Source organism: Orycteropus afer, unplaced genomic scaffold (genome assembly GCF_000298275.1).
Source record: "Orycteropus afer afer isolate SDZICR_OR568_19922 unplaced genomic scaffold, OryAfe1.0 scaffold00197, whole genome shotgun sequence".
Classification (NCBI taxonomy): domain Eukaryota; kingdom Metazoa; phylum Chordata; class Mammalia; order Tubulidentata; family Orycteropodidae; genus Orycteropus; species Orycteropus afer.
The window spans coordinates 1,444,457-1,454,335 of record NW_006921784.1 but is presented as its reverse complement, the minus strand read 5'-3'; the positions used below and the strand labels follow the sequence as shown (position 1 = coordinate 1,454,335).

General features: G+C 48.7%; 1 protein-coding gene across 1 annotated transcript in view; it reads left to right on the top strand.

Moving 5' to 3' along the window:
• Positions 1–9,879, top strand: part of HPS4 (HPS4 biogenesis of lysosomal organelles complex 3 subunit 2) — a 34,339-nt gene that overhangs the window by 10,963 nt on the left and 13,497 nt on the right. The window contains exons 4-7 of the mRNA XM_042781931.1: positions 900–1,007; positions 1,411–1,527; positions 3,511–3,605; positions 6,778–6,850. Coding sequence (XP_042637865.1) covers positions 900–1,007; positions 1,411–1,527; positions 3,511–3,605; positions 6,778–6,850 — 393 coding nt within the window. The remainder of the gene's footprint in view (positions 1–899; positions 1,008–1,410; positions 1,528–3,510; positions 3,606–6,777; positions 6,851–9,879) is intronic.

Below are 9,879 nucleotides of genomic sequence, written 5' to 3'. Positions count from 1 at the left end.
TGCTATGAGTTGGATCCAACTTGACAGCAGTGAGTTTTGTTTTTTTGTTTTTGTTTTTGTAGTTCTATTTTAGAATCAGCTTCTGGTGTTTACAGATATACTAGTGGGATTATGATTGGAAGTCCGTGGAATCTGTAGAGCCATTGGGAAAGAATCCACGCAGCATTCACTAGGTGCCACATTATTACGAACTCTTGGGTTACATCAGTGAGCAAAATGAAGATCCTTGCCCCCTGTCGATTACAGTTTGAGGGATTTTTTTTTACGTTTCTGATGATTCCCTTTAGACAGATTCCTGGAGATAGAATTACTGAATTACTGTGTCAATATGAATTTTATCAGGCTTCTCAGACATACAGCTACATGGCTTTCAGCTCAGCAGCTATTCCTCTTGTGTAGAACTGAGCACTCTGCTGAGCATTGTGGACCTAGAGCTGTATGATCCGGTCGGTTCCTGCTCTCCAGGCACTTCCTCCAGCCAGGGAGACAGGATGGGCCTGCACAAAAGAGTTAAGACCTATCCAGTGTTTGTAATGATACTGGCATGACATGTTCAATGTCCAGATAGCAGTCCCTACAGTACATGAAGTCAAATAGAGGCCAGCATGGGCTAGAGTTACCAGACAGGTGACAGAGATGGAGAATCTGTGGTGGACACTGAGGGTACAGAGAAGCCTTGGGTCGATGAACAGGACGGAGGAGGTGTTTCAGGCATCACAAGCCGAGGGGTGACCAAAACTGTTTGCTGGGGACCGGCAGGGCTGAAGCAGGGTGATTGGGGGCAGTGGAAAGACACTGTGGTGCTCACTGAGGTTTGGGTACAGAGAGCTTGGGGCCAGAATTCCAAGCTTAGACTTCGAGGAGAGGAAATGCAGTCCCCGTGGTCTCCTTCTTTGCAGGCACTGGGCTGTGCCGTGGAGCTCCCTGACGTCAGCTGCAAGCAGTTTCTGCATCAGCTCATTGGCTTCTTTAGCTTTTACAATGGACCTGTTTCTCTGGCTTACAAGGTACCAGGGTAGTGTCAAGGGTCTTGTTAGCAAAACTGATGTTGCTGGCACGCAGACAGCACTTACTCTGGGGTCTGTTACCTACACACAACACGTCCACTGATGAGGTCAAAGGCAGTGTCCTTGGAGCCCCAGTGGCATAGACCACACTCATTCCCAGGTTTATCGCCCTTTCCTTCTTCCTGGGATGGTTAGAAGGAGCAGACCCTGGTTGCCCCTGACCCAGCAGGTGAGGTGGGTTAGCAGGGGTGTGGTGGGGACTCTAGCGTGCGTAGGAAGTTTAGAACAGACCCGTCCATCCAGTATCCTACATGAGGAGCCATTTTTGTGATAGTTGGGATCCTTGCCAAAGCATCTGTGTCTCAAAATCTCATATGCTGACCTTGGGCCGTTTATTTTCTAGAACTGTTCTCAGGAAGAACTGAGCACGGAGTGGGACACCTTCATTGAGCAAATTTTGGAAAACACCAGTGATCTGCATAAGATATTCAACTCCCTGTGGAATTTGGACAGGACAAAAGTAACGTTCTGATGTTCCTTACTCGTTTTCTGTTTAGGAAGAGAGGTTTAGGGTTCTCCCCTTTTTTCCCCTCAAATGAACTCTGTCTAGAGAAGTGAATGGCATGTGTCCTTTCTCAGTAAGGGTTGTTATTAAGACCTGCAGTCAAATTCCATGCCTCCTGCTCATGAGCTGTGTGAGTTTGGGTGAGTCAGGTCACCCCTCAAAACCTCTCTTTCCTTATCATCAAACAGTATAGTTACATGTGTCTCCCAGAGCTGTTTTAATAATAAAATGAGGCAGTACCCCCCTTGTCACTTACTGACATGGTTAGGTTCCAAAGACCAAGTCTTTGGAAGTTGACATTATTGGAAAAGGGAGGATAACTACATCAGATCACAAAATGGATGACTACATCATTACTGCCAGAAGACATGATTTTATAACTGCCGAATCACATCAGTACATGACTGCCAGATCACATCTTTATGTAATCGTCCTATTACATCACTACGTAACTGCCCAACCACTGAGAATCGGCCCAGTCAGGTTGACATGTGACCATCACAGCCAGTGTTACTCTGTCCTCGCACCTCAGCATTCATCATTTCTAGACATTCATCAGTGATGCCCAAAATAGTTAGACAGTAGATTTATACCATTGTCTTTAATTGTGGTAAACATGTATAACAAAACATGCCATTTCAATTTTTTTTCCATACACAATTCAGGGACATTAATTAGTCATCATGCTGTTCAGCCATCACTGCTCTCTGTCCCTTCTCCCTTGATATCATATCTATGGTTTAATTTTCCTCAACATGAGAAATGCCCAGTGCTAATATTTTGAAAACAAGGCTGATGTATTTGGGGAGAGTGGCTGGAAGTGCTTTTGTCTCTGAGCTGTTCCATTGGCCACCTGGCCATGTGGCTGCTCTCAACACCTCTGCAACCGGTTGCTAAATGCTCTTGACCTTGGTGAACATTAGATCCTCATTGTCAGGGCCATCAAGAGATGCAAGGCACGTGCCCCTTGCACCCGGAGCATCTCGGGCGACGAGCCCCGCTGCGGTGGCAGCGCTGTTATTGTGGGCTGTGTCTCACTGCCCGGGTGGGTGATGTTCCCTTAGTCAGGATGTGGCACTGCAGCCCAGCCTTCCCAGAGCACAGCCCCACTAGAAATGGGGACTGCTTGGCCCCAGTCATGTTTGGAGGACTTCTTGAAGTCAGCTCCCAAACCTTCCAGAATGGCCAGCTGGGAGTGGGCACAATCTCAAAGCCATGAAAGAAAATAAACCGACTTCTTCCCGTGGCGACAGTGCCTGAACGTGGCCCCTCAGCACCGAGTTCTAACGGCTCCCGGGGACGTGCAGGTTCTAGCTGCCAAGCAGGTGGGGGAAATGCAAAGAGGGTGTTTGCCTGCTGCTGACCGCTGGGTGGTCTTTGCTGGATCAGGGTCCAGCCCTTCTCTTGTGTTTTTAGAGACTCCTAGGCAATTGACTCCTTAGAAGGAATGTGGAAGCGAAGTACGTTTCCCTGAATGACAGGTGCTAATGGTTCCTTCATATGTGATGGGAGTGTGTAGAAGCCAGCTACAGCACAGTGGGGCTTGGAGGAGGAGAGGGAAATGGGGCCGTGGGTTGCACCCGCACCAGGACCCACATGTGAGGTGCTTGGTTGCTCTCCTGCTGCCGCCGGGTCTCTGTGCTAACAGCCGGGTAACTGGCTGTTAGTCAACTGTGTGCCCTGGAAACAGCCACATGCCATATTCTGCTGCATCTTCTAGCTTCCAAAGACACCTCCTTGTTCCAAGAACGTGGCACTTTGTAGTGTCAGCAGTCGTGGGTGTAGAGAGGTAGAATAGACCCAGAATTTCCTGAGAACCAGTCTCCTTTTTTCAGGCTCACGTTAGGACCTGAGTATCTGTGCTGTAACCCTCCCTCTGTCCTTCCATCAGTGACATTGTGCATGCTAATGTGAGGCGTCCTTCTCGCCCCTGCACAGGTGGAGCCCCTGTTGTTGCTAAAAGCAGCCCTGATCCTGCAGACCTGTCAGCGCTCACCTCACATCCTAGCCGGTTGCATCCTCTACAAGGGCCTGTGAGTAGCACCAGACCCCTCCCCACCACCCCATGCTCCGCAGCAGCCCGGCGCTCCCAACTACTGCCTGCACAGCACAGGTGGGGCGAGGGCGTGGTCCCACCTGTTCTGAGTGGGCCGGTGCAGCAGGTGTCAGGTAGGTTAGATCTGATTTGGGCTGAGTGCCTGTCTTTGGACAAAGCTGGGAGACTGGAACTTCAAGGAGTTCAGAAAACAGGAATATAAAAAGCAGCGCAGCTTTTAAAGAAAGCCCTGTAGCACTGGAGATGGGGCCAGGCCTTATCAGAGAGGAAATTCCTTATCAGATTTCCTTGCAAGGCTAATGCAAGCCCCCAGCACTGCCAGCCGCCAGTGTGTCTGGTGAAGGGGTGTGGAAGGCCGTGCTATTTCCCAGGAGCCTGGTGCACCTGCTGGGGCTCAGCTCTTCAGAGCACCTTACGTGCTTTCATCCAGGCTCCTCCCGGCCTCTTGGCCTCTCCACTGGAGTCCTTCTCTTGGTTGGCCTCTGAGAGGATGCTACACCTCTTCACTTCCTTGAAGGGCTTCTCAGTGAGCCTGAGTGCCTAAGAGCTACTCCAGACGCCTCTCCTCTGGAAGGATTTCCTCTCCCAGCCCAGGGCTCACAGGGCCATTGCTCTCTGGCCAGAGCTCCCTGCTGGGAGATGCAGGGGCACCCAGAGATGCCCCAGGCTCCTGCAGGGGGCTCTGGGCCTTGCAGGCCGGGTGTTGAACTCTGGTCTCTTTTCTATCCACTGTGGGACCTTGAGCAAGTTGCTCTGCCACAGTGTGTGCTGGATGTAGAAGGACCAGGCATCGTCCCCAGTGCATGTGACCGTCAGCACTTAACTCTTCCCTTTCCCCGGTTTTTATCACAGTGGTTCTGAGTCATCTCCTGGTGATTCCAGGTGCACTGGTGACACAGCCATCAAAGATAATATTGTTTTCCTTTTTTATGTTGCAAAACCCACCAGCTGCTCTGCAGATTTACAGCCTTGGAAACCCAGTGGGGGTCGCTATGAGTCAGAATCGACTCAATGGCAGTGAGTTTGGTTTTTTTAAATACATTTTTAGGAGTCCCTGGGGCAGTACAAGCACTTAACATGCTCAGCTGCTAACTGAAAGGTTGAAGGTTTGATCTCACCCAGAGGCACCTCAAAGAAAGGCCTGACCATCTGCTTCTGAAAAAATCAGCCATTAAAAGCTCTATAGTGCAAGAGCTCTGGTGACGTAGTGCCTAAGGCACTTGACTGCTAACCAGAAGGCTGATGGTTCAAACCCACCAGCCACTCCTCGGAAAGAAGGTTGGGCAATCTACTTCCATAGTGATACCACCTCAGAAACCCAAGGAGGGGTCGCTATGAGTCAGATCCGACTCAACAGCACATAACAACAACAACAGTGCACATTTCTACTCTGACACACGAGTTGCCGTGATTCAGAATTGACCGCACAGTGACTAGTTTTCATTTATATTTTAAATTATGTACCTAACACCATAAGAACACCCAGAGCATAATTTAAAATTTGCCCCTTGTTCTCCTCACTCTCAGCCCATTTCCTCTGTTAGCAGTTGGGTGACACCTCCCATTGCCCTCTCTGTATTTTCACTAGGGCTTTGTATTGGTTCAAACTGGTTCAGTCACAGCTGATGCAGTGAAATCGGAACAGACTCGAATTTTAAAAACTTGAAGGAAGCCGAATGATAATTGGAATGGGAAAAATTACAGGTTGAAGCCCTGGAATGGGAGACTCCGAAGAGGCACAGTGAGCCCTTTCAGGAGCCTGATGCATGCCACTGGAATATTGCCAGGACTGTGGAGAGCAGTGCGTGGCTGCCATCTTTGAGCCAGGCACTGTGGTTTCTGACTGCGCTTTCGTTGCTATGGAACGTGCATGCTGCCCTGGTTTTCTAAGGGGGAGATTAAGATTCTAGCAGGGCATTGACCTATGATTTTTCTCATTCCATCATTGCTCTGGTTCACACCCACATTTTACAAATTTGGGTCCATTTCGGTTTCACTTTGTCGACCACAACTAAACCAGGGAGAACTAGTTCAATGCCCTGATTTTCAGACAGCTGTGCGTGTGCGCATATATTGATTTCATTTCTTTTGGCTGTTCCTGTCAACAGGATCGTATGATTCCTCCACTTTGTTTTCTCAACTGGAGATTTCCTTATCAGTCCACATTAAGAAAAAAAACAAAACAACAACAAAGAGCAATTGCTGTTGAGTTGCGTACATGCTGACTCACAGCAACCCTGTGTGTCCAGGTAGAACTGCAGCTAGGGTTGTCAATGGCCGTGGCCTTTGGAAGCAGATTGCCAGGGCTTTCTTCTAAGGCACATCTGGGTGGATTGGAGCTGCCGACCTGTTGTTGGTAGCTGAGCACTTAACCATTGGTACCACACTGGGCTCCATCGGTCCACATGGATCCACCTTATTCCTCAAGTGGCTGCTCATTTTCTATTGTTAGGTCTTGTGCCATAATTTATTAACTTCCTTTCTGACAGGTATTGTTTACTTACTTTTTACAATTGCAGTATCACCGTCATAATACTTTCATGCATCCATCTCAGTGCAGGCGAGGGTGGAGACTGAGCATTTTAAATCTTGGTGGGAGCTACCAAAGGGTCTTCCCTAAGGCCTTTACCTATTGAAACTCTCAACAGCCCTGTGCCCAAGAGCCTCACTAACATCAAACCAAACCCACCACCATCAAGTTGATTCTGACTCACAGCAACCCTGTAGGACAGAGTAGAACTGCTCTGTAGGGTGTCTAAGGCTCTAAATCTTTACAGAAGCAGACTGCCTTATGTTTCTCCCATGGAGCAACTGGTGGGTTCAAACCGCTGACCTTTTGATAAGCAGCTGAGTGCTGTACCACCAGAGCTCCTCACTAACATAGGATGTTAAAACAAAACCAGAAAACTCACTGCCATCAAGTCAGTTCTGACTCAGTGGGTTTCCAAGGCTGTAAATCTTAAATCTTTATGGGAGCAGACTTCCCTGTCTTTCTTCCACAGAGCAGCTGGTGGGTTTGAACTACCTGTTTAGCAGCCAGATGTCTTAACCATTACACCACCAGAGCTCCTTAATGTGGCACGTTAGGAATCTTTTCAAACCCAGGGTTGTTTTTACTGTTGTCCTTGTTCCTGTGTCTAACCTCCTAGGATTGTCAGCACCCAGCTACCACCATCCCTCACTGCCAAGGTCCTGCTTCACCGAGTGGCACATCATGCCAAGGTATTGTGAAGTTCAGCCTGCTGGCCAAAATGCTTCATCCTCAGCCTCTGACATGTATGAGCTTCCTAGAGCTGCTATAACAAAACTGCACTAAGTGGGTGGGTTCTAAGGACAGAAATGGAGTGCCTCACTGTTCTGGAGGCGGGAATCCAATCCAGGGCACCGCAGGGCCCTGTTCCCAGTGGGTTCCAGGGAAGAGCCTTCCTCATCTCATCTGCCCGCTGTAGCCCAGCTGCTCCTTGGCTCGGCTCAGGTTGCAGCTGCGTCTGCACATGACCATCACCCCTGTGTGTCTCTGCATCTCTTCTCCGCCTTTATAAGGACAGGACTCGGATGGGGTTAGGACCTACTTCACTCCAGTGTGTTCACTTAACTGATAACATCTCCAGACCTTGTTTCCAAACAAAGTCACATTCATAGGTACTAGAGGGCATGGATTAGGGTGTCAGTGTATCTTTTTGGGGGTACAGTTCAACCCACAATAAAGTCCCTGCAGCAGGGGACATTTGGCGAGACTGACCCCAGATGACAGATCACACAGGAGCCGCCCTGGGGCCCATGTTCCTTCTGTTTGATCTTGTCAGAACCCCAGATTCACCAAGGGTGGAGGCACTAGGCTGAAGATCATGTTTGCTTCTGCGTCGTAGGCATTGATCATTGGTTTTACTTCAGGCCGAGTGGATCCATGAGGGTGTCATTTCCCACAATGCCAGAGATGTTAGATTCTGAGAGATGGACTATAAAAGATGTGTCTTTAGAAGGATTTAGGGAGGCAGAAACTGGCTTGAAATACTTTAGTGTTTGTTTTTATTTATGATGAAATAAAAGTCAAAAGTAAGGGAAAGCAAAATAAAAGTCGAAAGCAGCATAAAAAGTAAAGAGAATAAAATTGCCCACAGTTGGCCTGCTAAGAGGTAGTCATGGCTGGCATCAGCTATCTATGCCTTCTGGTCCTTTTCGCTGTTTGCTGTTTATTATCTGTGTGTGAAGGCTGAGTGTCTCCTAAGGCTATCCTGTTACACTTACTAAGTCAGCAGACATTTAGATGGCAGCAGCAGCTGGAACAACCTTTCTGGTGGACGTTCAGATGCTGCCAGCACTAAGGGATACCCTTTTTCCCCAATAATTATGCTTCTAGGGATCCATCCTAAAGAAGCCATCTAAAGGCTAAAAAAGGTTTACATTCTAAACTTCTTCAGCACAGGGTTTATGTGAGGCAGGGATCAGCCCGTGGGCATGCTGCCTGCACACACAGGGTGGTCAGCCCCAGCCTGGCCTGCTCTTGGCCTCTGGGCTGGGCTGCTTTTGAGCTATGGCGGCAGAGTTGAGTATCTACAGCAGAGACCAGAGAGCCCACAAAACATTTACTGCCTGGCCCTTCACAGGGAAGGTTTGCCAAACCCTGCTCTAAGGGATGGCAGTGAGTAACTCACCCATATCACAGTAAGCTCCGTAGACTTTCAGTAAGCCATTTAAAGTAGCCAAAGATGTTTTAATGACAGGAATTGCATGTTACCATTTGAAACAGAAAAATAGAATTTCATATAACTTGGTCTCACAAGGATAAAGTACATAGATGTACAGGAAAATAGGCTTCAGATGTTAATAGTGTCCGCTTTAGGTGAAGGAGTAACGTGGTTCGTACATGTGTATATGAGTAAGTAACGTGTGTGCGCGCACATGCATGTGTGTGGCTCCGCTGTGTCCTTTCTGTTGTGGATACACACACATACATAAATAAATAAATATTCACCTAGAATAAGTAAATCAGCTTTATGTACAGCTCTAATGACCTAAAACATGATTTTTTTTCTATTTTGACATTGACTGCAATTTACCACAATGCAGCGGCTCCTCTCCCAATAGTTACCTCTTCTCTGTGTCCTTCCCTCCGTGCACTCCTGCCCTGCCAGCCATCTCCCTGCGCATACACAGCCCTTCTGTTTTCCCCATGATTGATCTCTCCAAGGAGTGTATCTACCTGATGTAAATGTTCAGCTCATATACCTGCCTTTTGTTTGGCTGGAAGCCACAGGAGTGGGTTCCATTCTAGACCTGAAGGGCAGTTAGGGGCCATAGTCTCAGGGGTTCCACCAGGCTCTATCAGACCAGCAAACCTGGTCCTTTTTCTTTTTTGTGTGTGATTTTAAGCTAAAACATGACTTTAAAAAAAAAAAAAATCACCAATAAAGAAAGCAAGGAAAGGAAGCTGTGTCCTGTCACGGGTGTGTATCAGTTTGGCTGGAGGAGCAGCTGTTCGTTTGCTTTGTTTGTGGCTTTCTCTCGGTCCTTTTAAACCTTGAGCTGGAGATGGCTGGGAAACTCCTTTGAGAAAATGGCCAGGTTTCTCGCCTCAGTTGCGAGCAGAATCCGCAGGAGAGACCCAGCGCAGCCGTCTGTTCAGGTGAAATCTCTGAGAGTGGGGTCCCTGGGCGTTCACTGCTTTGTTCTGATGGGATTGTGTTGCATTGAGTACGTGCTGGAAACCACACTCCCTCTGTGCAGAAAGACAGTGCCCAGCCTCCTGTCCTTTTGTCTGGGGACTCACGAAGTCAGTGAGGCACCACGCCGTGTGGGCTTTCGTTTGTTAACTCGGTGAGGCCAGGCAAGGCCCTGTACTCTGTGCTAGGCCCCAGGGTTCAGGGAGGCCAGAGACGCAGCCCTGCCCTCCTGGAGTGACAGAGAGTGATGGACATACAGTCTTAAAAGAGCCGGCAGACCTTGCATCACTCCTGTGTTCCTCCACTACTTCCGGACGTGGGGTAGTTTTTGTTTGGGCCACTGATTCTTAATTGTATATGCAATTTGTGGTGGTTGTTGGGTGCTGTCAAGTCTGTTCCACCTCCCAGCCACCCATGTGACGGAGCACAAGCGTCACCCAGGCTGTCATCTTTACGGCAGCCGATCTCAGGTCTTTGTGCCCGGGAGCTGCTGGGTGGGTTCAAACCGTCCGCCTTTTGGTTAGCAGCCGAGTGCGTACCCACAGCACCACCAGGGTTCCTGGGGAGGTTGGGAGTAGAGGAGAAAGT